We start from the raw sequence: 27,645 nt of genomic DNA, 5'->3' as shown, positions 1-27,645 counted from the left end.
CATTCCCCGTGATGTATGCAGCATTCCTGTGCAGGAAAGTGGCACAAGCTGTTCTTTTTGCCCCTCTTTGTGCAGTCTTCATAGATCAAGCTCTTACTAGGTTTGCAACAAATTAATTTATTTTGCCTCCAAATATAGCCACGCTAACGTGCAAGAGCAAAACCAAGAGCAGAACAAAACAAGAGAAAGGGTGAACACATTCTGTGGGCTGGAGAATGTGTCACCAGGGCATTTTTAAAGACTGAAGTAGGTCTTCTGGATATAGCACTGTGTTTTTTCTTGCTCTGCTTCTTTTCATTGTGCAGACAGGTCAAGGAAGTATCTAACGCCAGTAAATATTACTTTGGCAAGAAGGAATGAACTACAAGTACCTAAGTTTTCTGTTTAGAACACCACGAATAACGTTGGGCAGGATTTTATCATCTAAATGCTGCGCTGTAATTCAGCGGTCTTTAACATATCCACATTCTCCCGTGACAGTCTCTTCCTACTGGCAATAAAAGTAGCTGTGAAAATTACGTCTTTTAACATCCTCCTTGAAAATGGAGAAGAAAAATTAAGACCTGCGAGGCAAGTCAGCAGAATAGAGTGACAAATTCTGATGTTAAATGGCAGAGGGGAGGATCTGGAATTTGTGCACTGGTACCAGTTTCCAGGGGTGAAAGTTCACCTATATACATTGGGGGAGGAAGCACAATATTTACATTCCTAGTTAGCACCATCCCATTCCAACATTTTCCTGATCTCCATTCAAAGGTGAGCTGGGCAAGTTGTACGAGCAGCAGAACTGACCAGGAAAGCCCAGTGTCTGTCACCACCCCATCCTTCCCATCACCGGCATCCCCAGGCCACCTTGTCTACAAGGATGGGCGAGGGCAGCTTCTGCTGGGAAGTTCTGCCCTGCCAGCTGCTGCCAACTCGAGTTGAGTGGAGAACACTGCCATGGGGCTTTGCTCCCTCTCCTGCCCCCAGCTTTTCTAAGTTTAGAGAAACATATTTTGAAATATCTCCTACTGTGGCACAGATGAACTGGCAGATGGAACCAGCTTGCAGGTCCAGAAGTTGTGAGGGAAAAGGGGAGCTAACAAGGCAGTGAACAATCTCCTGGTTTCTTTGGTAAGTAGACTAAAGATGTTGAGGAGAGAAGGGAGGAGTAGACAGGAGACAGATGCCATTTTCCAGCACCTATTTAGCTGGTGCAAGTCTCGGGAAAGGCAAAAAGGTCTTCATCTAGGTTACCAGCTGCTGCCACAGACGAACTGCAAGGGGAAGCCTCAGTCATAAATCGAGTGGTGTTTCAGCCCCTGGTGGTTTCCTGATGAGGAAAAGAAAAGGCTCAATATACTAAAGAGCACTGCAAAGCCAAGCTAGGCAAGGCAAAGGTATTGCAAATATTACATAAAGCAAAATTTTGAGACCTGGAATTTCAGAAGATCCCAAGGGAATGTCAAACACAAATGTAATGAGTATCTTGTGTCTTCTTCAGTATGTTCAAAGATCTCACTCTCCCATAATCTTTCCCTCCCTCTTCCTGCAAAGAGCTCCCAAAACCTGACATTCCTTGCATTTTTACAACTCCAGCATAACAGACTTTGCTTACTTAGATCTCAAATGACCGCATATCAGAGGATCCATGACTCAGAGAAGAGCTGGAGCAGCCTTTGGAGCTGGACAACAGGAGCTGATCTATTTAGATTTAGCCGCTAGTTCAAGTATTAATGCCACCAACCAGCAGCCACGGTTGTGACCCTCAGTTACATACATTCAGCTCCATCTTCACGCATTTCTAAAATTCAAAGCTGACTGCAGCTCTGTCAGGAGGTAGTTTGGATTTGAGAAACAAAGGTCTAGGAATGCATACTTTGGGTTATTAGCCTCCACGTCTTTGGAGCTGTGAAAGGCTTCTAGCCAAAACCCCAAATGCCTCAAGCTGAGACCAAGCAAGGCAAATTCTCTCTCACTACGGGTTCTGATCACAATAGCATATGGTGCTTTCATTCCCAGCTAGTAAGGCGATCTGAAGTAGCTGCTTATGAACACGGCCATACCAGCTATTTATGCAGTCAGGAGGCAGTGATAAGGGAAATAGTATTTTCTACTGGAAGAGTTCTCATCTTCTCTTTAGCTGATAAGCTTTGCCGTAGGTTGAGGCACCAGAGGCACTTCAAAGGCAGAAGGAAGACCCCTTTATGAGCCATCGCTGAGCAGCGGCACTGTTCAAGGAAAATCACCTACCCTTTCACAGATGCATCACGTGCCGAAGTTAAGCCAGTAACTTCCCGTTAGCTCGAGAGAGAGAGCTCAGGGCGAGCAGTGCCAGGTGCCACAGGAATTCAGAACAGGTTTCCCCGGCCAGTCAAGGACCCGTTTCATGACCGAGGAGAAGAGACTGGCACCTCTCACTTCAGGACTGCAGCAGAAGGTGGGGACTTTGGACAAGCTCAGCGCTGCAGCCACACAAAAATAAGGCAGGCCCAGGTACCAGGCAACCATACGCACACGTGTGAGCTGTAACAACTCCTTGGCCCAGCCTACGGCAATACAGTCCCCGCGCGCCTCAGAGCTAAACCCGCACCCGTTTCAAACATCTCCAGTCAGGTTTCCTTTGATTCCTTTTCCCAGTTTAGCTGGATAGGCTGCCATGCAATACGCCCGTGACTTTAAGAAGCTCTGACAGCACCTTACATCTTTTTGCCCTCTCCTTTCACGTCCCAGGCCCCAAGGCAAACCGCCCCTCTCACAGGCGCTAAGCCTAGCGCAGAGCCAAACGCCGCACGTTGTTGCTCGCGTGCTCCAGGGATGTGGATTTTCCTTTTTCAGTGGTATTCCTCCCTCTCTAGTATTTGTTCCTCTTTGACTTCAAGCAATCTTAGTGCCTTTGCAAGAGTGCTGGCTGCTGACCATGTAGGGACTTCATCCATGACGAGCCAGAGAGAGCTGAAGGTGCGATTTTTTTTAGGAAAAACCCCACAGTGCCACTGGGTCTCCAGCACCACCACCAAGCGCTCAGCCAGGGGCACGGGCTCAGAGCCAAGTGCTTTATATAGCAGCGTGAAACCTCCGAGGACACAAATCCCTTCCCTGACGGCAGCCGTGCCACCGCTCCCTTTTAAAGGAAAATCAGCAGGGGCTTATCGGCACCAACGTAGACTCGTCACTGACCAAGCACCAGGAGCAGAGCCCGCCGTCAGTGCCTCGGACACCTCGGCGGATGACGCCAGGCCTTGAGCTCCGAGCCTGCAACCAAATTCAAGCGCACCCCTTGTCACAGCGAGGAGGCCACGGATAGCAGCACATGTGTCAGCCCAGCCCTTGGAGCAGCACCAGAGCTGCTGGAGTCAGGAAGCCCAGGTTTTGAGACAGCCCGTGCCCACGTCTCCATGCCTGGCGAGCTGCCGTGCTGCCTGGCTCCGAACGGGCGGGCCTTCAGCGCCCACAGGGCCTTCTCGCCTCCTGCCCGAGGGCCAGCAGCCAGGAGGTGTTCGTCAGCTTTCGGGAGCTCACAGGCTTTAGGAAACCTGGGTCGAGACCTAGTAATAGCGTTTTAAGCGCGGAGGGGCCGTCCCTGCAATAGGATAGCTCGCAGGGGCAGCTCTGCCAGAAGCACCGAGGCGCAGCAAGCCAGCCCCAGAGCACCTGATGGCACAGGCGGCTGAAAATCCTCCCTGCCACAGCTGCTGATCGGAGCACGGGGCAGGAAGCAATGAAAGGCAATACGATTTAAGCAGCGTGGCCTTGCTCGCACTGCTCGAGAGCCCTAGAGCACCGCCTGGCCCGGGGAAGATGAAAATCAGGGCGGCAGCAAAGGGAAGAGCCCGCAGCCCGCAGGCTTTGCAGTGTTGGCGCTGAGAGCTACACAGGGCTATGTGCACGGGTCTTGGTAAGATGCTGGAAGCAGATGTTGCTGCAACGTTAGAGGAAATCCTCCTCTTAAACAACGGTATTAGCGCACAGTTCTGTGTCAGGCTTTGCCAGCAAATTCCTCCCGTCCACGCATTTTAAAGGCACAGTGCCTGCCAAGCACCCTGCTCGAAACCCTAATATTTATCCGGAGGCTTATCCCCAACGTTTAATTTAATTCACTGGCCCAAGGAAAAGCTACTAGTCCCTTGACTAGGCATCCTCTGTCAAGCCCCTGTGATTCAGCCCTGGCAGAACAATTCACCGGCCTAATGATCGCTGCCCTTCCTCTAACATCCAGGCCAGGCGGGAACAGAGGGAAGCGAGCCAGCTTTGCCTTCGGTCCCTTTCTTTCGTGCACAGCGAGTCTCTGACATCCCATGCCCTTGTCCCAGGTCTGTTTTCCACAGCAGGATTTATCTGAGAGCTGGGAAGCTCAGCCTTTGAAGTCCAGAGCAGAACACCCCGTGTGCTAAAGCAGAGCTGTTTTTCTTTTCAGCTCTTTGATTAAGTATTAGCCGAAACCGAGCCAAATAGTTTTAAGAAGGTGGAACAGAATTTTAAACAGCCTCTCTGTGAATCACGTAATATTATTTATTATTCAGGCATCGAGAGCATCTTTTGGGGAACAAGGTATTTCTTATGTAAATAGGCAGCATGCGCATCATTTGCTTTTCTGTTTGCTTCTTGTGGCACACTCCCGTTTCTTGGCATGGGCAACGTCAGGGCAAGGGTTCTTCCCCAAAGCAATTTAAAACTCGGTAAGGGACTACGAGTCTCAGGAATTGCCCAGAGATGAACCCAAACCACACTCATTTCCTCCGTCACCTCCGCGCAGCTAGCAGCCCTGGCTTACCGCTTTGTGGGGCCCGCACAGAGCAAGACTCTGGAAAAGGAAACAACCAAAAAAAAAAAAAAAAAAAGAAGGTAAAAATGTCTCACCCACGGTATGCTTTCCATAGAGAAGCTGCTCCAAAATCGCGGTTTTTCCCACCGACGCCATGCCGCACACCACCACCTTGTAGCCCTTCCCCATCTCTCCCAGGACGGCAGAGCCAGCGGAGAGGTCTTGTTTGAGCACGGGGACCCGCAGCAGAACCCCAAAAGGCGAGATGCTGAGCAGCGGGTGCCCCCGAGGCGCAGCTCCCTCCCCGGCGCTCACCGGCGATGGTATTTTTAGGACTTGGGCTTCCTCCCACGCCACTTGCAAGGTTTCAGGCTGTCGCCGTCGGTGCCCGGCTGGGCGCAGCACGCTGCTGTCAGCCCGCGGGGCCTCCCCTCCCGCCTCACGCGCACGGAGCTGAAGGTCTCACAGCGCAGGGGCTGGAAGGAAAGCGTTACGGTCACAGGCACGGGAAGGCGAAGGCCGGAGCGGGGTTTTGGGGTCTGGTGTCAGCCAGCCTGGGCGGTGATGGGGCTGCCCTCCAGGAGCCGGGGCAGCTCCGGGGGATGAGCGGGGCACCCCAGAGCTGGAGGGGACCTTGGTGGGACCAGGTGTGACTGTGTGAGCCAGGGCACTCTGCAACGGGAGGGAAAGGGAAAAAAAAGGGGGAAAAAAAAGGCAAAAGGGAAAAACAAAAGGAAAAAGAGGAAAAAAAGGGGAAAAGGGGTCACCATGCAGCTGTGGCAAAGCCTCCCTGGCACCAGTCCCCTTCCCTGCTCCCGCACTGGGTCAGGAGGGACGCGAGCAGCTGGGGACAGGGGCTGACAGCAGCAGCAGGGTTTTCCCTTAGGATTTATGATTCAATTCCTTTTTATTTTTTTATTAATTTTATTTTTCATATTTAGGAACCCCAAAGCGCTCCTTTTTGGGGACGGACTCCTAAGGACGTGTTTATGTCAAGCCCTTACCCCAGCCCCAGCCCCAGCCCAACCCGGGGCTGCTCCAGGGGCCGCCCCCCCGCCCAGCCCCCGCCCCCAGGACAGCCCCCGGCCCCCCGCCGTGCCCGCGCCGCGCGCCCCCGGCCCCGCGCGCCCCCGGCCCCAGCGCGCGCGCGCACCTGGGCTGAGCATCCCCCGCTGCCCCCATTGCGCCGCGCCGGGCCCCGCCCCCTCGCTCCCATTGGCTGGCACGGAGGGGCGGGGCGGGGCCGGGAGGCCAGTCGAGGCCGTGACTACATTACCCATGAGGCGCCGCGGCCGCCGCCGGAAGCGCGGTGACGCCGCGGGGGGTTGTGGGAGGAGGGCCTCTTCCTTTCCGGCGTGGGGCGCCATCGGGTGCGGGGTACGTCTGCGCGGGGCCCGGGCCGCCATCCGCCGCCATCCGCTGCCATCCGCCCGCCCGCGGGGCACGGCGGGGCGCGGCGGGGCTGCTCGGCGGCCGGGCTGCGGGCCTCAGGCCGGCGGAGGGCCCCCGGGATGCGGGAGGGCGGCGGGGGCGTTAGGCCGCGGGGCGCTCGGTGGGTGCGGGGCGCTGGGGGTGCTGCGGGCCGTCGGGGGTCCCGAAATGGCGGCGGGGGGCGGGGAGAGGTGGGCTGATGCCCGTCGAAGGGCGCAGAAAGGTCGTCTGCGGGCGCAGCGAGCTCCGATTTTGGATGGTGAACTGAGTGACGGTTGGGTGGCGTTGGGTTTATCTCTGCGTATTGCTGGGAGCTGGGTTCTCAGCGTTTAGGGATGCGTAAACCACGTTATAAACTAACACCGTGTCCCTCACAGTCACGTACGTCGTCAAAGAGCAGCACTCACAGCTTGGTTCAGGTGTTAGCTGTCAGTGTTGGTAACATCTGAAGCACGTGAGGCACCAGCTCCTCAACTGCGCAGGTCAATGCTAAAGAACGCGTGAAATGGAAGAAAATTCCTCAAAATGGTAACTGCGTGCCCTACTCCCTAAAGGGGAGCCATGTTACCAAGTGTACCAACAGTTACAAAACAGCACACAGTCATACTGGGTTCCAGCAGTGTTATATGCACGTTAACATGGCCTCATGCTGTGTCATTTTATGGGAAGCTGTTCAAATTCAGAATGATAATTACTGCCCTCTTGTCATTGATCTCTCGATCTCAGCAGGTAGCCAGCCATGGGTGCCTACAAGTACATCCAGGAGCTATGGAGGAAAAAGCAGTCGGACGTGATGCGGTTCCTCCTCCGCGTGCGCTGCTGGCAGTACCGCCAGCTCTCTGCCCTGCACCGCGCTCCGCGGCCAACCAGGCCAGACAAGGCTCGCAGGCTGGGATATAAGGCCAAGCAAGGTAATGAGGTGGAGCTGCTGTGTTGTCAGCTTGCTTCCTTCCTTAACTGAGAGTAGAATGCCAAAATCAGAAGCTGGAACGCCTCCTAAAAGCCTGAAGTGTCCTCGATGAAATACTGTTATAAATGTGTTAAATCAACAGCAGTGCCCGCATCCCAAACCTTATTTCATGTAATTTTGAGTTCATGCTCTATGTGGTCAATTAGGCAGGTGAAGATCAAGTGGATTTTGACTTCAGTTCCTGCTCTTGCGCTGTGTTATTGCTGCAACGTTGACCAATGCTTTTAGCATGGTAGATTTGTGGGTATGGGGGTTCCTTTCTCTGGCCAGATTTTGCCACCAGTCTCCACAAGTTAGCTACATTACAGCTGTCTGGGCTTGCCAAGGTTAAATTAGTTTGTTTCGTCATTAGGAAACAGTTACTGGGGAGTGAAACAAACTCAGGGAAAGCGGGCATCCATCTGAAACTTGAGCAAATCTTTGAGGCAGAATGTTTGCTCACCATAATAATAAAAAAGTAAAGAAGCTACTGTTACGTTTGTTTGTGAGGTTTCCTTTCCTCCTTTTTCAGTGGTCAGGTTTCCGCAGGGTTTATCGATGGCTTGTGCTTCGGTGCTTTATGAATGCTGCACTTGCAGTGTGGCATTTTAGTTCTGAGGTGACTGCTTCGTTGCTTTCTTGGAGTGGGGAGGGTTTAGGATGTTTTTTTTGTGTGTGTTACGGCATAGCTACAGCTGTTCTTGGTTTATATGGAAGCGCACAGTGGAAAGGTGCCATAAACTCTGGTTTGGAACTAGAAAGTAGTCACAACGATACATCGCTTCCATTATTCAGTTACAATAGAAATATCAAAAACACCCTGCGCTAGTCACCGTGAGTTGTAGATTTTAGCAGAGATTGGTACAGTGACCTACTTTTTTGCAGTGTTTCCTGTAAAATTTTAGGGGTTGCAAATGCAGTATGGGCATTAAGTCGCCTCACCGTAATTTGCACTGGCTAGGCTAAAAGTCACCGTTTCTTGTAGGTTATGTTATCTACCGCGTCCGCGTTCGCCGTGGTGGCCGCAAGCGCCCTGTCCCAAAAGGTGCAACCTATGGCAAACCTGTGCATCATGGTGTTAACCAGCTGAAGTTTGCCCGCAGCCTCCAGTCCGTAGCAGAGGTGAGTGTTCTGGTTATTGCTCAGAAGACGGGGGTTACGAAGGTTATGACCAGCCTGTAAAAGTGGAAAATACTCAGAGACAAAATAACTGTTCCTCTAATGTGTTAGGTAGAAATCTTGAATGCTGATAGCAGGAAAGCACCTGGATGTTTTGAAAAGCGGTACTGAGACAAATGCGAAAAACTATTCCGACTACGCAGGTAGCAGGTGGAGGAAGTACTGCTGAGGTGGTTTGCTGAAGTTTGCAGCGTGTTCCTCTTTCTGAAGTATGGCACAATGTGTGCAGGGAAAGACGTGTTACTAGGGTAAACTCCTGTAAAATAAGGGGTTAGGCATGAGGATTCAAAATTCAAATACGCTGAAGTGCCTGACTTGGGTCATTGGTAAATCCTGCCTTTATGTTCCCTACCATGATGCACACATTGCCAGCTTTAGATAAGGATCCTTAACAAAGTACAAGCAAGTTCCTCTCTTAAAGTCTGCAGCACATATTTGCGTAGTAAGAGTGCTGTGCAGTGTACTGAGCTGTATCGTAGGATCTGAAAACAGAATGCACGAGACATTCTTATTTACAAAACAAAAATCCTTTGGGAACTGGTAAGCTGAAGATTGGTGGTTTAACTTCTTGTTAAATGCTGTTGTCGCCTGCTAAAATACTGAAAATGGAAGCTTTCATTCGGGGCGATCTCCGTTAAATTTCGCAGTGACGCAGCAGGAGTAGCGTTGAAGGGTTGTAGCTCTCACCTATGGAAAAAACTCCATGGCTTAGAACAGTACGAGTCTGCGCTCTGAAAGAGAGGCATTGTAAAAGAATGAAGACTGCTCATTGTCTTTACATCATTAAGCGGAGCATTAATGCTATTTTAAAACAGAGGTGATGTGTAAAAACACAGAACTGTATTTTTAATGTCGAGTGTTCACGGTGTGCTCTTCATATACGCTATTCCCAGACGTCTGATGGCTAACCATATGCTCGGCTGTGATGACAGCTCGTGCAAAGGGTTGTTGGCCCTCTGTTTTAGTCCAAAAGCTGGCTTGCTTTCTCCTGGAAGACTTCTGTTCTTCAGATAAAACTATTACAGAAATGCCAAACCGTGATTGTAGCCGTCATCCCCAAATAGAAGCTGGTTGGGGGCGGGTGGTATTTTAATGTTCAGTATGTGTCACTGCCGCGTGCTGGAGTAAGACAAGGACTTGAAGAAAATCCATTCCATATGCAGGAAACGGTCAGCTGAGGTTTAGTAGAAGACGGTGGTAATAGGTTGGGATCACACTGGGACAGAAGATCCATGGGATCTGTTGGTTCGTACTTTCCCACGGTGACGATAAAGAAAGTCCTGGGATTAAACACACTGATAGTATTAAGTAAAACAAGGAGTTTTCTTGACAGAAGAGGCAGATTGAGTTTCAAAACTTGTATTTTCTGCTTAGTTTCCTAAACTAAGACTGTTTTCTTTCCAACTACAACCGAGGATAGGAATAGTGGAACTTGCTACATCAGCTGTTCATTTTTTCATATCAGTATGGACTTAGGTCCTGCAGAAGGGTCTTCCTCCCCTGTAACTTTGGATCAGTCTTTTGTAACGTTCCACAAAAGATTGTTCCATGGCCCCAAGTGCAGCTTGTGGTCTTCATTTCCACCTTGAAGTTGTTTTTCTCTCGGTGTATTTACTCATTGGGTGCTTCTGTGTACAAAGCAGTTCTTTTCTTTTGTCAACCAAATGCCTTCCTCATCACATTCTTTAGAACCTGTATCACTAAGGAATTCAGCATTTTTTTTTTTGAATACATATTCCTTTAGTCAATACTTCTTTCTGGTGTTTTTGCAGCCAGAGGTTGTATGGTTCTGGGGATAAGAGGAGGGGAAGGTTCACTCAGGGCAAATTGAAAATTCTAGCAGTACAAAATTTTAGGTTTGAGTTACTCATCTCCTTCTGCATGCCCTTCTCCTAAAAGCGGTGTCCCTGCCTCCATGTTTTTATAGCCTTTCACGTGGATTTTTTCTTCCAGGAGCGTGCTGGCCGTCACTGCGGGGCTCTGCGAGTGTTGAACTCCTACTGGGTGGGGGAGGATTCCACGTACAAGTTTTTCGAAGTGATCCTGATCGACCCCTTCCATAAGGCCATCAGGCGCAACCCTGACACGCAGTGGATCACCAAGCCCGTCCACAAGCACAGGGAGATGCGTGGCCTGACGTCAGCTGGGCGCAAGAGCCGCGGCCTGGGCAAGGGCCACAAATTCCATCACACCATTGGTGGCTCGCGCCGCGCTGCCTGGAGGAGACGCAACACCCTGCAGCTGCACCGCTACCGCTAATTCTTGTAAACACAACGATCTAATAAAGCTGAGCGGGTTCTTGAATTTATCTAAACAGTGCTTCTGCTGCTTCTTGTCTTACGTGGAGAAGTGTAGCGCTCTCCAGGAGTTCAGTTGTTTCCATATTTTGAAAGCGTTTTGAAAATGTCATTAGGTATTTGTGAAAATTCTAGACCCCGAGCCTGGAAGCCTTGCGATGGGTTTCGCTTTGGATAAGGCTGTGCAGTGCAAATTGAATGCTCCATGGCTAGTCCACGTTCTTTTTTTGCTGATGTGAGTATATTTCTTCACTGTCTGTAGGTGGGAGTCACTTTTCCTGTGTTTAGACTGAAGGCCTGCTTTGATCTTGTGCAATGAGATGTAAACTGAAAGTGCTAGTTTATTTTTTACAGGTGATTAAATACTAATGACAATTTTATTACACTAGTTCTCTTTTTTTTTTGTACATCTTCAGCGTGAAAGCAGCTGTTGAGCCTGTCTATCAGCAAACAGGCTAAACCAACTAAGCACAGGATGGAAAGGTGCAGCTTGCTCTGTTCGCTGAGGTGTGCAGTATTTTAATATTTAGTGTAGGTGTTACGTAGTTTGTACGGTATTCCAGGCCATTCATTTTGTATTGGAGACAGTATCTTAGATCTGCCTTTTGATACCAGAGAACACTTCTGTGGTGTTGAAGAGCAGCATTTTTATTTACTCATTATGCTCAGGTGTTGAAACGATCACATTTGGATGACAGACTGCTATAGATGAATGTGTTACGGGCTGCGTTTTGAGAACTTAGTGTGACCTTTTAGCACAAAGTCAACTTGTACATGCACACTGAGAGAAGGGATTGTTAGAAGGCCTAAGAACTAGCTTGTATTTTCCCAGACCTTCAACTTGGGTTGTGTGGAAGGGATTTAAAAAAAAATAAATATTAGTAGTTTTGGGACTGATGCGTCCAACAGTTCAACTGAGAAACTGAAGAACCCAACTCATTTGCTCTGATTATCTGTTTTTCAGAAGGAGTGTAATCTGAAGAAGAGGCTTCTTGGCAGTGTGTTCTTCTAGTCAGGAAGAGCTCAAGAGAGCAATCCTTTCTTTCACGCTACATTTTGTTTGGCTCAAACGAGAAAAAAATTCAAAGGATTCTTCTGTGGCTATGTTAAAAAGTGCCGTCTGCTCCGTGAAAGAAGGGCAATTTTTTTTTAACCTTTTTTGTGAGGGAGGACCTAGGAGCAAATTCAGTGAATGAGGCCTCCCTTGAACATGGAGGGGAGCTGGTGCTTCCCTGCTTTTTAAGGTTTAAGGGCTTTAGTGCTGCAAGACCAACGTGTCCCATTCGTTTTTTTAAGGTAACAGCTTGGAATCCAGTGATACTTTGCTCGTGCTTATTGAGCTGTTCACAACCCTTGCTGGTGATCCGGGGCAGGCAGTACCAGACGACCGGGCTGCCAGCACTCGTGCTGTGTCACTTGCCAGGGTTCGAAGCTGCTGGTGTGCGTGGTGGGGGGGGAGAATCCTCCTCAGTTAACCTTGCGTGAGGTTTCCCCTCGCGTTTCTGTAGCATCTTGAACTCTAAAAAAGGGTGGAAAATACTGTCCCTTTCAAAGGGTTTGTTAAAGTCCGCTGATGAAGATGCGTGTGAGAGGGCATGGTATGTACCAGGCAGGCGAAGTAACTCGAAGCAGAGGGTATTATTTTCAAGGGAAGCTCAGAGTCCGTACAGTTCATCTCGGGTCTCCAGGAGATCAGATTGCCCTAGCATCTCTTCACCCCGGATGTTTCTTATGCTCTGTTTGACTTGGTGCTTGGGGTTGGAAGGAGGGGGAATTGCAGCGCAGTTTTTGCGTGAAGACAAAAGGCAAATGATCCTCTACTAAAATCTGTAGAAAACACAGAACACTGAGGACAATTTTTTTTGGGAGGGGCTGTCAGCTAGGGAAACCAGGCTTAGAGGGGTTGTGTGATACCCGCCTTTCATAACTGATGATTTTTGAACCTGTTTTGCAAGTTCAACAGAGGCTGCAAATCTGTGTTCCTTACGGGTCTGGTGAAAATCAGTCAAGTGAGACCTAGCAGTTGTCCCAGGGAGAGGCGGTTCCTTGAGTTCAGCCCTCCTTACACTCGAGTCTGCGTGAAACGCGGGCAGCAAGCTGCACCCGGGGGCAGCAGGGGATGAGGAGGCACCAGGAATTTCACTGCTGAAATTTATGAGACACAAAGGAATTCAGTAATTCGTTTTCAAGCCGTCTACTTCACTCTGCTTGCAGGCCTGCTTATTTCTGGCTCCGAGCAGACACTGTTTTAGCTGTAATTAAAAGAGCTGTCTGGTTTCTAGACAGGACCAAATGAGCACCACAGTTAAACAGCCCGTCCCAGCCTGATGTCAGGTGCTGTAGAAAACGCTTGTCAGCCTTTACGAGGCTGTGGATTTCACTTTTGCGTAGCCACCTAGATTAGCTAATTGCCTCGCATTTGGTAGAAGGTGAGGATCTGACAGTTTTTCCAAAACCCGTCAAAACTAATTCCGTCCTCCTAAGGGTGGGCCGCGTAAGAGCAGGTTGTGTAATTCAGCGCGCTCTCTACATAAGCAAATAGTAGGCTCCTTTCCATGCGGCTCATCGCTTGGCAACACCAGCGGAGTTGGAAAGGGCAGATGGTGCTAATCAACAGCGAGTGGGATTGTTTCCTTACATCGTCTCGGAAGCACAGGAGTCTTTGTGTAACACAGCCCTGTGTGCCATAAGACCCGGCCGGCACCGGTACCTCGCGGGGCTCGGGCTGCTGGCGGCGAGCAGCGTGGTGCATCGGTGGTTTTGTGGGGGTCTCAACGCGAAGCAGTGGAGGGCTGTAGTATCCGGACGGGCTGCCATCTCTGTCCTTGAAAGGCGGCGGTTGTGCAGCAGCCTTGGCCCAGTGAGAAAGGTGACTACACGTGAACAGCCCTGGCTGCTAATGAATCAAAAAGCGGGACTAAAAATTAAGCCCGATTGCCACTCTTTTATCTACTCGCTCTCCAAATGGCGAAACCACCTTTTAGCCCTTGAACAGCTCTTTGTAGCACGTACAGGTCTGGTTCTGAGACTGTCGAGCCAAAATACCTGGAGTGCTGGAAGCACTGCTTCAGCCACGTGTCCAGCTGGAGCCCAACAGGTCGCTGTTCCGGGGCTCTGAGCAAATAACCGACGTGTTGATCCGATCCTCCTCAAGTAATTGCCTGCAACGTGCGGCTCTGTGGAAGGATGGAGAGCCCGTGGGCTGCTCTTATCTGCATGTGTCAAGCTTCTGAATCAGCCCCAATTTAGTAATTACACGCGGGTTGCGAAGCCTCGCTCCCTGAAGTTAGGAAGTGCTCGGGCTGCGCTGCTTACGCAACCTTTAATTCGGTGGCTCTGAGCTAACGTGCCAGGAGAGGCCTCTGGCAAAGCCAGGACGGGCACCCAGTCCCTCTGGGCCCCTTGTCACCGCCTGAGATTTGAAAGAATGCTCTTTTCTTCGGTATCGAGTGATATTCGGTGATAACATGTATAATTAAAGGCTCTCGTGTAATGAAGATGCCGTTTAATCTCATTCTGTCAACTCTCCACCAACTCTCTCAGGGAATGGCCGTGGCCGTGCTGGGGGCACCCAGCGGGCTGAAGCAGCGGCAGATCGTGCCGGACCCCGGCTCCCCCAGCACCGAAGCAGCTCGGTGTGCCCGCGCTGTCCGTCTGCAGCCCTTGTGCGCGTAATGAAAATGAGTCGCCATCCCCGAGAGCTCACGCGCCAAGTGTAGGAAGTAGCTTATTACTCCGGCGTTCACTCATTCATTTATTCATGCATTTTTCTTCCAGCATTGCTTCCCGGTGACTAACAAGCAATTACCCGAACCCTTTCCTCGTGTGAGAATCACGGCCGTTCAACTCATCCGCCGTAACAACCCACCTGTCTCCTCCGTGGGGTTCATTATTAGTCAGACGAGCTCGGGCAGGGGGTGAGACAACCTCCACAAACCCACCGAAGAGGAGATGCGTTCGGAGCTCGGTGTTTTCAGCTCATTCAGAGCTACACATAAAAGCGGCGCCTTACAAGTTGCTATGTTGTTTGCAACTATTTGCATAGCAGTCCTGTCAGCGTGTGGTTAAGCAAAGTCACAGGAAAGCTTTTAAGTAAAATAGAAAAGCCCATCTTATTTTCACTTTGTTTACAAGTTATTGCTACAGTTGTCCATGGAGAACATCTGCTTACGATCTTGTGAGAGAAGACACGAGGTTTGGTTGCACAGTAAGAACTAAGGACAGAGATAAACCAGCTAATATTTATAAATTTAGGAAATAAATTTAGGAGCTGGAAATAAACGAAACTTTCTTATATTTTTTTTTACATATATACATTCATTATTTATTCAAATTATATGAATCAATTGATTCTATTTATTCTGGAGGGTCTAGTTCCCAATCTTAATGTAGGTGATTTTATTTCTGGTAGGCGCCTGACTGTCCATTCTTAACAGAAAGAGATGACAAAAAAAAAAAAAAAAGGCATGAACTGATAACAAGATACCAAGTTCTTCACGTTAAGGCCAATGACTTGCACTGGGAAGATGCTAGCTGCCCTTTACGAACAATACATATTTTAGATTACACTTGATGGTTGGGTTTTGTACCCAGTTGTACCCAAACAGCAATTTTCAAGCAGTGGTTACACTTTACCGGTCGGAAACAAAAAAAATAAATTAGTTGCTATGACTGGTTACACTGGAAACCCAGTTCTTAGCTTTATGATACTTTTGTTGCTGAGAAGAAAAAAGGGATGAAATAAAACAACCCACTGTGAACAACTGAATCACTGTTCGGATTCCTGAAACTAAACGAAAACTTGGCTATGGTTACTATTTTCATTGGCTGGTTTAATAAAAATGCAAGTATCATAAAACTATGTAAAATATACGGAATAGAGGACTTCTATTTTCTCTGTTGATGGTCCCTTGCACTTAGGGCTGAAAACTTTTAAATACCACTCTATTAAACAGTCTTGCCTTGTAGTAGGTGCAATTCAGGAAACACTCTTAATTTACTTTTAAGAAAAAATCATTTTAAAATGAGGAAATAAGAGTTTTGCTTTGAGCCTGAATTTTTATTTTAGCCCAATTATGATTGAGCCGAAATGAATGAGAGAACTGGAATGTTATCCAAACCATACTGAACACTGAAACTTGATGTTTTTGCACATTCTGTCCTAAAATCATATCAATTTTATTACAGTTTAAATGTTGCCTGGTATGATCCTTTTGTAGGAACTTTGTGATGACAGTAAAGGTTGAAGAAATTGCATTGTATGCAGGGGGAAGGAGGATCAGGAGAGGGGTTACTTTCCATCTTTCCCCCCTTTGCCCCTTGAAGGGGTAACCCCAGCCTAGCTCTCTTGGCACCTATCAGCCAACCTAACCCAACCAGTCTCGTTTCTCCCGGTTTTATTACAGCCCTGCTTGCTGCTGACTCAGTTCCTTTTTTTTTTTTTTTTTTGGTCGTGGTGTTCAGTACGAGTGAGATTGCCAAAGTTGCGATCAGTCGGTTTTGTGAAAAATGAGCTCCTCAGCTTTGTTGGTAGCGCAGATAGCTGGATCTGTCCATCAGGCATCAACTTGGAGGCAGGAGATCCCCTAAGCTAGCAGGAGATCTCCTCATCCAAAGGCAGACCCCGTGTTCTGCACCCTGCTGAGATCCGCGACCCGTGGCCGGATTACGACTTGGCTTTGCCTCGAAGGAACAAAAGAAGAGTGAGCGAGCTAACCGAGCCCCCATGCTGGTGACGGTAGCGGGGACACGGTGCTTGATGGCATCCGTCCTCCCAGCGGCAGGGTGAGGATCTCCCGGCCCCGCGGATGCCCTGGGTTGTGCTGCTCTGTGCCCCCAGGCGAGTCACCAGCGGCGAGCCTCAAGCCCCAGCGCTTGCCGGCAACTCCCACGGGGCATCCGGCATGGGCCGTGGCCGTGTGCGGGATGACACAGAGGGCGCCTCCCGTAATCTGAAATGGGAAGTGGAAACACAACCTGTTGGGATGGGTCTGCTCCTGGAAGCTCACGGAGCCAGAGACTTTCCAGATGACTCAGAGCAAGGCGATTGCTCGCTGAGAAGTGCTGCATCAATGGTTTGGAGGGATTATATAACGAGCAGCTGTTCCTCTGCCGCCGATCACGTGCCGGCTCTGCAGGATTTATGCTTACAATTGACTGTTTTTGAGGAGCCGCGATAAAACAAGACGGCAAGTGTCTGGAGGCACTTCGGGATGCAGCCGAGCTCCTGCCCGGACAGACATCTTGGCTGTGTCTGGGTAGGGTGTTGGTGAAAAACTGCCAGTGCTTCTCACTGGAGGTGAACGAGATTCTTTCTATCCTCAGAAAAAGTGTTTACGTTCTCCCAGCTCAGAAAACAAAACAAAACAAACCAGGAATGCTTCCTTCTGTTAACACCTGATGTGTTATTCAGCATTGCCTTTGGAGATGGTAACTGATTGTGGCGGGGAATTCCAACTTTTCAGTCCTTGGCGTTGTCTTTTAGACCCCAGCTGGGAATTGCAGGCGTTCACTCATGTCCGTGTAACAATAGATGAAGCGACCCTGATGATTTGATTAAAACTGTACGTGCCTCACCGGGAGGTTTTTGCTCATCATCACTGGAATGAAAGAGAAAATTTGCTTCATTCATTCTTTTTTGTTGTAATGGTTTAGGCCAGGAAACACTTCCTCTGACTTTCAGCAGAGAGCCAGTTCTGCCCCACGTGAAGCTGGTGGCTGACTCTGATGAAACACGTCTGACTCTACTCACCAGGCTGATCGTATCCAGCTCTGTTTCCACCCTCGCTGCATCAGGAGCGATCTGGGCAAGCTGCTGAGGCATAACACAGACAGCCCCAAGACGCAAGGCAGCCAGAGAGCTCAGCATTTCCTCTGTTTGTTCAAGCACCAAAATTACCGGTGTAGGTTAGCTTGGATCCATAGCAACATTTGTATCCAGAGGTATCCCACAAGCATATTTCTACGACCATAGGAACACAATTTCGATCTGCCACTGGTGTTATGGGATTATAACCCTTTTCCTTTCAATAGAGCTTTTCCAGATTTACCCGGAATCTGAGTTATTTTACGAAGGGTTGTCTATTTCCAAAATAGCTTGGATACCTATGGTTTGTTTCTTGCAAAATTTCCCTCTAGCTGCCAATGCCTCGCATAGAATTTTATGAGAAACTACATTTGTTTTAATGGTTAAATTTTTATAGCTGGAAGCAATTTTCTTTACTGTAACATTTCAGAAGCCCTTTATGGCTAGCAATATCTCATTGAAAGCCTGAAGATTGAGAATGACTGCATGACTTTATCATGTATAAAGCTTATTATCTGACATAATTTGGTGCATAGCAGGCTTATTTATTTAAAAGGTCACACAATCGTATTTCACCACTGGTAATGGCATTTTTATCCATTTAATAGGTTTATCCTAAAGCATATTTATTCCTAATGCATTTTATTCTGAAGCCAGTTAATAACTTTAACTCTTCGGGCTCTTGGCAGAACAGAGAAGACAGCATTTAGGAACTCAAGTTTCATCAGCTGGGACTGATCCAGGAGGGTACAAGGTCTGATGGGGTATTTCATGTTTTACCTCCTGATGTAACCCAGCACCATGAAGCATCAGGCCTTAAGTCATCTTCCAACCTCCAAGTTAGCCACGCTGAGACAACAGTTGGGAAAAAAACTCAGCTCTACATGGAGCTGGTAAAAGTGTGAAGCTGTCCTGGCCCTTAAATTGCCAACTGTCCTTTGGGTAGTTGCGTGTGATCATTCTCTGGGCTGGAATATGCTTTGGTTTGTCCCCCAGAGAAATTTCACTAATTTCAGTGTAGTAGCTTTTGTTTTGTCTGGACGTAAAAAAGGCAACCCTCTCCCTCTGGACCAACACACCAGAACCAATGGTCCCTGTAACGTAAGGTTGGGACGCTGTGGCACTAAATCTTGGTATTTTGGTGAAAGTAAGGGGCAGTTTTTATGCATCCTTAACACAATCTGCTCTGCTTATCTCCCCAAAATTGTGATTGGCCCAGTCAAGTAATAAATACTCTCATCTTTGCTTCATTAGCTGACGATTTCCTTGCTGGATAAGCAGATGATGTAGCGGCAGATGAAGTAATTTATAGCACAGAAAGGAAAAGGTGGGCAGCGATATTACTGCCATAAAAAACAGGCTTTATTAATGCAAAACAATGTTTTGTCTTTCTAGAATAAAGGTCCAAGTCCTCACCGTCCATGAAAAACTGCAGGGGCAGCTGAGGCTAGGTGTAACGTGCCACTTTTACAAGAGATTATTTCCTGTACTTTTAATTCTATTATCACTTGTATTATCAGCTTCTGTGTATAAAAAGCACATCTGCAGTAACACTTGGTTAAGACAGAAAAGCTTAAGTGTTACATGCTTCAGGCCATAACCCGGCTGCTAAAGAGCTGAATCAGGAAGAAAGTTACCCTATGGGCAAATTAGCATTTAACTGGCTATTATGAGCTTTTGTATCTTCCTCCAAGCCTCTGATACTTGGCACGGAGAGACAGGATGTGTGAGCGGGTGAACAATTTGCGAGCCAGTTCCTCTGTTTCGGTTATACTTAGCTCCCTGACTACACTGCTCCTGGTACCTAAGCAAGTTGCATTCGTGTCATGTAGGCATGCCCTTAATGGGTAGGCTTTAAACTGGTCTATATTTAGCTTTTGCTTCTTCCTAAAGCGTTCTGCACACATTCGGTCCACAAAGGGATGCGATGACAAGCTGAAGACCCCTGGGACCTCCTTATCAGGGTTTTGCTTCAAGAGGGAGAAAAACAAAGCACAAACAGCTGAACAGTTAGACGTGTGTGAAACAGAAATGGAGAATAAGTAGGGCAAGGGGTCAGGAAACACTGTGTAGGGCTTGACCCACTACAATCAATAGAAAAAATTTCTACTGGCTTCCAGAGGCTGAGATTAGTTAGGCGAGTTATTGCTATTTATATCGTTAATGTAGGTAAGAAGTCGTGGCCATAGCTATCATCATAGCGACTTTTAGAGAGCAGCATTTAAGCTAGTGACAGAAGATAGCAGGTAAATCTTTGCTGTAAAGAAGCTGGAAACGCTGGGATAGGGTTTGGTATCAGCTGCCTCACCTAAGAGAAGCGTGCTTGTATGAACTGGTTCCACCTGCAGCTGCAGAGCACAAAATCGATCAGGACAGACAGATTACTGCGTGTTTCAGAAGGACCTCGGGAAGCAAACTGAGCAGACAGAAAAGCACTGACAAAGCATTTCATATGGGCAAAAATAACCTTCATTATTTGTAAACCATCATTAGCTGTGAATTAGCAGGGAAGAGACCTTGGAGTCACTGTAGATCTGTGAAAATGCCAGCGTAGTTGTGAGCATCAGTCAACGAGAGAAAGAATAGGTTATAGGATTTTTTTCCTGGAGTAATAGGAACAAAGAAGCAGAAAACACCAGGAGGTGTTGAGGCTTGAAAAGATGCTGCTCCTTGGCACGCTTCGCGTAAACATATTTTTCCTCTTTGCAAAGTAGGTGTTTGGGGATCAAATGAATCCCGCTGTACGTGTTCCAGGCACTTAAGAAACCCAACCCCTCCAAAAGCAGGCACATCCCTGCTGACAGAAACTGGTGGGTCCCTGGCTGGCGTGGGGTGGCTTAGGAGGGCCTCTCCACACGGACCGGCCTCCTGCCCTGACCTCAGCAACCACCAGGCCTGAGGAAAGAGGAGTCATCGGATGCCGCATACCTCTGGTGAGGTGGCCAAGGTGCATCCTGTCCCACCATCAGCTATCAGCTGCAGGTAGCAGCCCAGTCAGCCTTTGTTGCGGCAATGCTGCTGTGTGGTCTCCCATCCAGGGGCAGGGGAGTGTTTAGCACAGGCGGGGAGTCACTCTGCTATCTCTGGAATTTAAAGATGCAGTTCGGGCTGCTCCACAAGCGTGGGGTGACGGGGGAAGAGGGGGAAATTCTTGTATTTCTTCCTAGGGGTGAGAAGGAAGGGAGTGTAGAAGCTACAGGTGGAAGCTTCCTGCCTCACTTTCTGTGCTTTCCCCCATTTTCTGCCCCTTGGCGTGTTCATACCCCGCTTCAGTCTCTCCCCAGCACCGCAAGCCTCCTGCAGGGAACAGCACATAGAATCACAGAGTCATTAGGGCTGAATGAGACCGCCAAGATCATCTGGTCCAACCATCCCCCTACCACCAGTGTCACCACTAAGCCATGCCCCTAAGCACCACGTCCAACCTTCCCTTGAACACCCCCAGGGACGGTGACTCCACCACCTCCCTGGGCAACCCGTCCCAGTGCCTGACTGCTCTTTCTGAGAAGAAATGTCTCCTCATTGCCAACCTGAACCTCCCCTGGCGCAGCTTGAGGCCGTTCCCTCTAGGCCTATCGCTGGTTATCTGTGAGAAGAGGCCGACCCCCAGCTCCCCACACCTTCTTCTCAGGTAGCTGTAGAGAGCAATGAGGCCTCCCTCAGCAACTGGTGGCTGAGGTACCAAAGACATGGACTCCAGACCGCTCTCCAGGCGGTCACCAAGAGCCTCCCTGACTTTCGTGTGGGGAAGAGAGGCCACATGAGCACAAACGCCGGCAGCACGCCGCCTCTCCGTGACAGGATTTATTCTGCCCTACGTGAAGGCATGAACACAGCGGGAACCGTGTCCCTCGGGGGGCAGGGTGGGAACCACATCTGGGGGGGAGGGCTGAGAAGCCCCCCCCCAAGCAGCAGCCCGGACACCGGGGTGGCGGTGCCGTGTGGCCGCCATGTTGCCGCGCCCCCCCCACCCCCTCCTCCTCTTCCCCCCCCCCCCCGCAGCGCCGCACGCGCCCGCCGCACGTGAGCGCGCCCGGGGCGGGCGGCGCGGAAAAGTGTGTCACTGGGTGAGGGGGCGGGGCCTCGGTGGGGAGGGGGCGGGGCCTCGGCGCGGGGGCGGGGCGGGGCGGGGCGGGGCGGGGCGGGCGGCGGTGCCGCACTGTGCGCGGCCGCCGCTGGCTTTTGTTGTGGAGGGGCGGGCGGCGCGGCGGGCTCGGCGCCGCGCTGACAGGAGCCGGGCCGCGGCCGCAGCCGGCACCCGGCGCTGCTCCGGGCACGGAGACACGGCCGTGAGGCAGGGCAGGGCAGGGCGCCGCCATGGAAGTCAGCGCGGGTAAGCGGCGCGGCGCGGCGCGGAGCAGTGCGGCGGGTGCGCGGTGCAGCGCGCGCGTCCCCGTCCCCCTCCTCCTCCTCTTCCTCCCCCCCCCCGTCCCCACCAGCCCCCGTGCGCGCCCCCGCGGGCGGCGCGGTCGCGCGCCCGGCGCCTCACATGTCCGGCGCGGCGGGGCCATGTGCGCGCTGTGTTTACGTTCCGCGCGGCGCGGGCGCTGATTGGCCGCGCGGCGCCGTGACGCGCGCCTTGCATAATCGCGGCGGGGCGGCGGCGCGGGGCGGCGGGCGGCGGGGACACGTGAGGCGGCCGCCGCTGCCCTGACCTACATTCGGGGGGGGGGGGGGGGGGGGGGGGAGCGGGGGAGGTGACCGTTGGCGGAGGGCGGCGGCCGTTGGGGAACGGCGCGCGCGGGAGGGAGGCGCGCGGGGGGGGGGGGCGCACGCGCGCGGCCGTGTGCGCGCGCCCCTCACGTGGCCCGGCCCGGTGCCGGTTGGGGGGGGGGGGGCGTTGTGTAACGGGGCCGGGCAGGGCCAGCACCGGCCGCGGGGGAGGGCCTCGCGCCGCTCGTTCCGTCCGCGGAAAGTCAACGTTTTTCGCTGGAAATAAATAAAAATAATATTATTATTTTTTTTTTAATGGGTTTTTAACGGGGGTGATGAGCGAGGAGCGGGGCCCCCCTCCGGTGCAGCTGTCAGCACGCGCTGCCTCAGGGAGCGCCCCTCATAACGGCTGGCCGCACAAAACCGGGGTTTTTGGGGGGAAATCGGGCTTCGGAGGTCACAGAAACGCCGCGGGCCGGGGCTGTGACACGCGCGGCACCGGGGGCCGGCAGCGGCCCGGCCCCGCCGCAGATAAGGGTGGCGCCTGCCTGCAGCCCGGCTCCTCCCGGGGCCCGGCGGACTCTGAGCTTTGCCCCGGCGGCTGGCAGGAGGCACGGGGCGCCCGTGAGATCCCTGAGGCGGGCGGCATCCCTCGCCCGGGGTCTGTTGGTCTGTCAGTCTGTCGGTCTGTCGGTCTGACAGACTGCTGCCCCGACCCCCGTGTCCGTGGCAGCTTCCGTGGTGCTGCCCTGCAGTCCCTAAAACCTGACCCTGGCCGCGTGCCACGCTTTTCCGTTAAAAACGAAAATAAACCCACGGAGGGATGAGGGCAGCGGCGTTCGGGGACGCGAGCACCGAACCGAGCACACGTGTGTCGGGCGGCCGCCAGGGCTGACCTCTGCCACGGGGCTGCCGGGGTGCGCGCCTAGCCACGGGGGCTTCCCCGGTAATAAAAACTGCAAGGCCAGTACAGCCGGTGCAGAAATGCTGGGAGAACCGTTGTGGTTGATTCAAACTCCTGGAATTTCTGTATAACTCAAAATTTCCGCCTGCGAGCGCGGGTCGTGTGGCACCCCAGGGGCGCATCGGCCTTTAGCCGTGAGGGGGCAAAGCCAGAGCCGCCACACAGCGCGGTCAGTGGTCGAGGGCTCTGCTGGCACAAACGCTCCTGACCTGCGAAGGAAGCCAGCCCGTGGCTGCTTGTACAGCTTTTCGTTCTTGCTGGCGTGGGGAATTCCTTGCTCCAGCGTAACGAGCTCTCGCTGAGGAGGCTTCCTAGAGCGACGCGTGCGTGAAGCGGGGAAGATGCTGCGTGTGATCCGTGCTGCGTGACTTCTGCTGTTGGACTCTTGTGTGCGAAATACCGAATGCTTTTACATTAGATTTGGAAGTAGCGAGTCTTAGAGACGAACTCAAATGAAGTGAAAACCATTTCTCTTGCTTATAAGCGAGAAAAAGGAGGCTGTGAAAAGCCGCAACTGCTCCCATGTCTGCCCGAGGACAAAAAGCTGTTTCATCTGAAGGATCCTCGAGTGTGTCAGATTGCAAACAGTCTCTGCCCTGCCGTGTCTTGCAAATAGCAGCCTGGCAGTCAGAGTTTGGCCGCTGCTAGAAGTGCTACAAAGGCTTGCCATAGGACAAATGGCATTTAATAGGCTAACCAGGCTGCAGCGCTGTTCCTTCCACTAGCTTGCTTCCCTTCTGCATCAGGAGCACCTCCCAGCCCTTCCTTTCTGTGCCTCCAGCTTGTAGCCTGCGTGAAGCCTTGTGCTCTGCCCTATTTCTGTCCCTCGCCTGTCCTGACCTCGCAGCGCTGAGGTCCTGTCTCCTCCCTGGCCTTTGCCTGTGCTCTGACAAGGTCTGCTCGGAGGGCTGCTGGGGCAGCAGGGGCTGGGCTGCCCCGTCCTGCCCGCACCGCGCCTTTCTGCTCCGTCTCCGGGTGCCGTGGCTGCGTGCAGTCGCGGCGCCGACGGAAGGCAGCTGATAAGGCGAGAGAGGCGGCTGGGGCAGGCGGGGAGGTCACCCGCTGCGAGCTGATGGGGAGACACGAGCGCGAGGGAGGGCTGGGAAGGAGAGCATCCAGGAACACGTGAGAGCCGGGTCTGGCGGTGCTGGGTCATGGCGTGGCTCACATGGCCGTGGTGCATGCCTGCTCGTTATGTCACTACATGCCGCCTTTTTTTCTTGCCTTAGGGGGTGTGATAGCTTACATCAGCTCTTCAAGCTCGGCATCTAGCCCAGCCTCATGTCACAGCGAGAGCTCAGACAGCGGTTTCCAGTCATCCTCTTCGCCTGTACCATCTTCTCCGAACAGCTCCTCCTCGGAAAGCAGCTGCAATGGCCGGAGCAGCGAGGGCTCTGACGGGGCACCGAAGAGCGACCGGCTGGAGGAGACTGTTAAACCAAGCCAGTCGGGCGTTGCTGGTTTGACAAAAGGCCATAATGGAGTCACAAGTATGTTCGGTGCCTCTTGGTGAAGCTGCCAGTTTCCCCTTTACATCCCGACAGTCTGGAACTATATGTGTATTACAAGCAGGTCCTCTCTCTGGCTTCCTTTGCTGGCGTGTAGCAAAGCCTTGTTGTTTTCTTATTTTTGTGTTAACATTCCTGACAACACATACGGTATGATACTACCATACAGATGCTCGTAGATGAGGGTCTCATTGCTGCTAGCTTCAAACAGTCCAGAAATACAATCCTGCTTTATCTCAGGTCTTCACTAATGAAAACTGATCTTTAATAAGAATCAAACTCTCAGTTAAAAAGATGTGATGAATTCATCTTGTATAACCTTGAAGCGTTTTGAATAATGCAGTGATAATAGTGATCAGAAACTGCCCTAAGGAGTATTTATGGAACTGTTTTGCAGATCTAGCTTGTCTGGTTTTTTTTAATACTTCAGTTTTTTTGAGGAACAAAATAAACAAATTACCAAAATGTTAAGTTATACCTACGTAGCTGCAGCTTGGACCTGTGCGCGCGTGTATATATATACATATATATATATACACGTGTATATATATATGATCCTAGGTCTTAAACTGTGGATGTTAAAGCAAAGTAATGATAAGTTGGAACTAACAGATAGCCTTTTAAAATGCATTTAACAATGTAGCTCCTGCTATTTGCTTCATACTTTTTCTGATAATCACAGAAGACCACAATAAGGAAATACATTTGAAGAGTTTTAGAAGGGCAGGCATCATACTAAGTTCTGGAATCAGTGTTTCAACAGTCAGCTGTTTTTTTGAAGGCTGGATTCTTTTAATTGGCGGAATTGTTTTATCACTTCGAATTGTTATGAAACTAGAATTACTATCTAACGGTTCTACCTTAAAAATCTGTCAAAATTATCTTTTTTTTTTTTTTTCTTCAAAGTGTTACTACTCTAATTCCTTAGTAAGAAACTTTACTTACTCTTAAATTTGCTAGCAGCTAGGTTTATGGTATTGGCAGAGGTTTCTGAAGACAAAACCTGCTGTAGACTGTAGAGGTGTGTGGATAGATAACATTTGAGCTCAATACTAGTCCTGTAAAATATGGAAATTTTGTGGGTTGGTTCTCTTTCAAAACCTTAAGAAAAAAAAAAAACTCTTTACAAATGAAACCCAAATGTCAAAGAAATTTGCTGTTCTGGTAGAACATGGTTCTGCTGGAGTAATTCCAGCTGTGTCTGCTGCATAGTGCTAAGGTAACTTTGTGGTTACTGAAGTCATTGGTAAAATTCCCATTTGCTTAGTAAAACCAGTGTTAGGCCAGTGCTGAGGATTTGCAAAAGTTCTTTATTGATAAATTGAAATAAAACTGGGCAGGCAGGAAGAAACTTCAAAAGCCTAAGCTATGAGCATATTTACAGAGCTGTGGAGGTATTTTCAAGTTGAAGTGTGTAAGAAAAGATCTCTGCTTTCAGTTGAGGAAACTGCAGCCATTATATGGGCTTCCTTGTCCTGATGCAAAGACAGATTGAGCTGAAACTTTGGTGGCCTAGTTACCTAAATGATCCTTTTAAAAATGCGTAAATGTAAGCAGGCTCGTTTTCTACAAATGAGTACAGTGCTACAGTGATTGAAAGTCCAGTGAATACATGCTTTCTCCTTATTCTGTTGAGTGCTTCATGTTTTTTCTTTTTTTTTTCCTCCCCTCCTATTCGCCAGTACTTTCTGAACTGTTCAAGGTTTTTGTACATCCTTGTTTTGTGTTCCCATGCTGTACTTTTTTGTATGTTGAACTGACCTGACATGTTTTGTTTTTAGACCAGGTTTTAAAAAGCTGGAAGCGTGTTCCTGCAGTTGTTACTGATTTTCTATATCCTTGACCTTTTTTTTTTGTTCTGATTCTAGAATTCAATGGAATGGTTCTTCTCTGCAAAGTCTGCGGCGATGTCGCTTCAGGATTTCATTATGGTGTTCACGCCTGTGAGGGCTGCAAGGTGAGGTATATTTCTGCTCACCTTCCTGCTGGTGAAGTGCCCTAATTCTTCCCTTGAGGGAAAAATGGTGATACTGCTGAAAAAAAAGGATATATACGCACATACATATATCAGTATGATTCTCTGTTAAACAAAAATCTGAGAAGTTTCAGACAGCGTATGAGCTGTAGGAAAAGGCAAACTAGTTAACAACATGCAGCATTTTCCGAAGTGTAGTATTTTCTGTTCTCACCCTTTTTCCAATCCTGCCTGACCTGGAGTGCGTGGCAGAGAACAAAAACGAGACAGAGGTGGTAAGGACCATGGCGCACAAGATATGCAAATGTTAACTACATTAGGAGTCGGTGGGTGTGATTTGTAACCTGGGATGGGACACAAAACAAAACAGCTTTGGAAGAGCAATTCTTCACCATGGGGGGGAAAAAAAAAAGGATGCACGTACGTTCATGCATCAGTAGATGTGTATTTTCAGATATTGTAGCACTGCAGATATTGTGTTCTGTGAAGCAGTTTGTCAACTTAATGTGGAAGAACCACCTTCGAAAGTTATATGGTGCAAGAGGATGGTCTTATTGCCAAACTATGGAGGCTGAAGTCAAAATACCTGATTTTGGCTTTCACCTTTGCAGCTGATGTCATTAGGAGGCTAAGGGCATATCTCACAAACTGTCAGTACAGCGATGAAAGTAATACAGGAGATACTGTGCTCTTAGGTGCTGACTATGCAGGGAGCAACTTAGCATCTTCTGTAGTTAGAAATCGTAACTAGATTGCTTTATATGCAGATCACAGGCTGAGGGGAAGTAAGTCACGAGGAGCAGCAAGTTCTTTAAAATCACTCCAGGCTGTTGGCCTGAAGCAGACAGTGAGATGAGGTGAAATCCTCTGTCCTTTCAGAGGGGTGAATAATGACAGGAGGATTTGATATGTGCTGTAATAATAGTTGCGGGGGTTTTGTTGTTTGTTTACAGGGTTTTTTCAGAAGAAGCATTCAGCAAAACATCCAGTATAAGAAGTGCTTGAAGAATAACAACTGCTCTATAATGAGAATGAACAGGAACCGATGCCAGCAGTGTCGTTTCAAAAAATGTCTGTCTGTTGGAATGTCAAGAGATGGTATGTTCCTGCGCAGCGATCCTCTGCGAGTGAATCTGC

At 50.0% G+C, this 27,645-nt stretch overlaps 3 protein-coding genes and 1 long non-coding RNA gene across 13 annotated transcripts in view; 2 read left to right on the top strand and 2 right to left on the bottom strand.

Moving 5' to 3' along the window:
• The window catches only part of NKIRAS1 (NFKB inhibitor interacting Ras like 1), a 13,360-nt gene extending 7,238 nt beyond the window's left edge, over nt 1–6,122 (bottom strand). The window contains exons 1-2 of one of the 7 annotated variants that reach the window (XM_083825076.1): nt 5,901–5,978; nt 4,843–5,419 (exon numbers count right to left, since the gene is read on the bottom strand). In XM_083825076.1, coding sequence (XP_083681202.1) covers nt 4,843–4,936 — 94 coding nt within the window. In that variant the 5' untranslated portion in view covers nt 4,937–5,419; nt 5,901–5,978. Of the gene's footprint in view, nt 1–1,185; nt 1,316–2,235; nt 2,908–4,842; nt 5,420–5,900 lie in introns of those variants that run through there. The other 6 variants (XM_083825077.1, XM_083825079.1, XM_083825078.1 and 3 more) reach the window with 6 other exon arrangements.
• RPL15 (ribosomal protein L15) lies at nt 6,008–10,620 on the top strand. Of its 2 annotated transcripts, none has more exons than XM_083825083.1 (4): nt 6,008–6,124; nt 6,905–7,089; nt 8,113–8,249; nt 10,260–10,620. In XM_083825083.1, exons 2-4 carry the CDS (start codon nt 6,918–6,920, stop codon nt 10,563–10,565), a joined length of 615 nt encoding a protein of 204 aa, XP_083681209.1. In that variant the 5' UTR covers nt 6,008–6,124; nt 6,905–6,917; the 3' UTR covers nt 10,566–10,620. The 2 variants fall into 2 exon arrangements, with proteins under 2 accessions (XP_083681209.1, XP_083681208.1); XM_083825082.1 differs by having other exon boundaries at nt 6,009–6,124; nt 6,908–7,089.
• Nucleotides 10,577–22,068, bottom strand: LOC310894665. Of its 2 annotated transcripts, none has more exons than XR_014580076.1 (2): nt 21,898–22,068; nt 10,577–20,705 (listed from the first exon to the last, which is right to left on the bottom strand). It is a non-coding gene; the product is annotated as an uncharacterized lncRNA (long non-coding RNA). The 2 variants fall into 2 exon arrangements; XR_014580077.1 differs by lacking the exon at nt 21,898–22,068 and adding an exon at nt 21,029–21,457.
• The window catches only part of NR1D2 (nuclear receptor subfamily 1 group D member 2), a 23,482-nt gene continuing 17,383 nt past the window's right edge, over nt 21,547–27,645 (top strand). The window contains exons 1-4 of one of the 2 annotated variants that reach the window (XM_083825062.1): nt 21,547–21,741; nt 24,255–24,515; nt 26,402–26,490; nt 27,462–27,606. In XM_083825062.1, coding sequence (XP_083681188.1) covers nt 21,726–21,741; nt 24,255–24,515; nt 26,402–26,490; nt 27,462–27,606 — 511 coding nt within the window. In that variant the 5' untranslated portion in view covers nt 21,547–21,725. Of the gene's footprint in view, nt 21,742–24,040; nt 24,516–26,401; nt 26,491–27,461; nt 27,607–27,645 lie in introns of those variants that run through there. The other variant, XM_083825061.1, reaches the window with a different exon arrangement.

The sequence above is a fragment of the Anser anser genome (genome assembly GCF_964211835.1).
Source record: "Anser anser genome assembly, chromosome: 2".
NCBI lineage: Eukaryota > Metazoa > Chordata > Aves > Anseriformes > Anatidae > Anser > Anser anser.
The sequence above is the reverse complement of the archived record's forward strand: the minus strand, read 5'-3'. Positions and strand labels throughout refer to the sequence as shown.

Excerpts from the sequence above, each read along its gene's own strand:
- RPL15 (XM_083825083.1), top strand. The coding sequence starts at position 6,918 with ATGGGTGCCTACAAGTACATCCAGGAGCTATGGAGGAAAAAGCAGTCG. Across the intron at positions 7,090-8,112 it reads GGGATATAAGGCCAAGCAAG|GTTATGTTATCTACCGCGTC; the intron begins GTAATGAGGTGG and ends CGTTTCTTGTAG. Across the intron at positions 8,250-10,259 it reads GCCTCCAGTCCGTAGCAGAG|GAGCGTGCTGGCCGTCACTG; the intron begins GTGAGTGTTCTG and ends TTTTTCTTCCAG.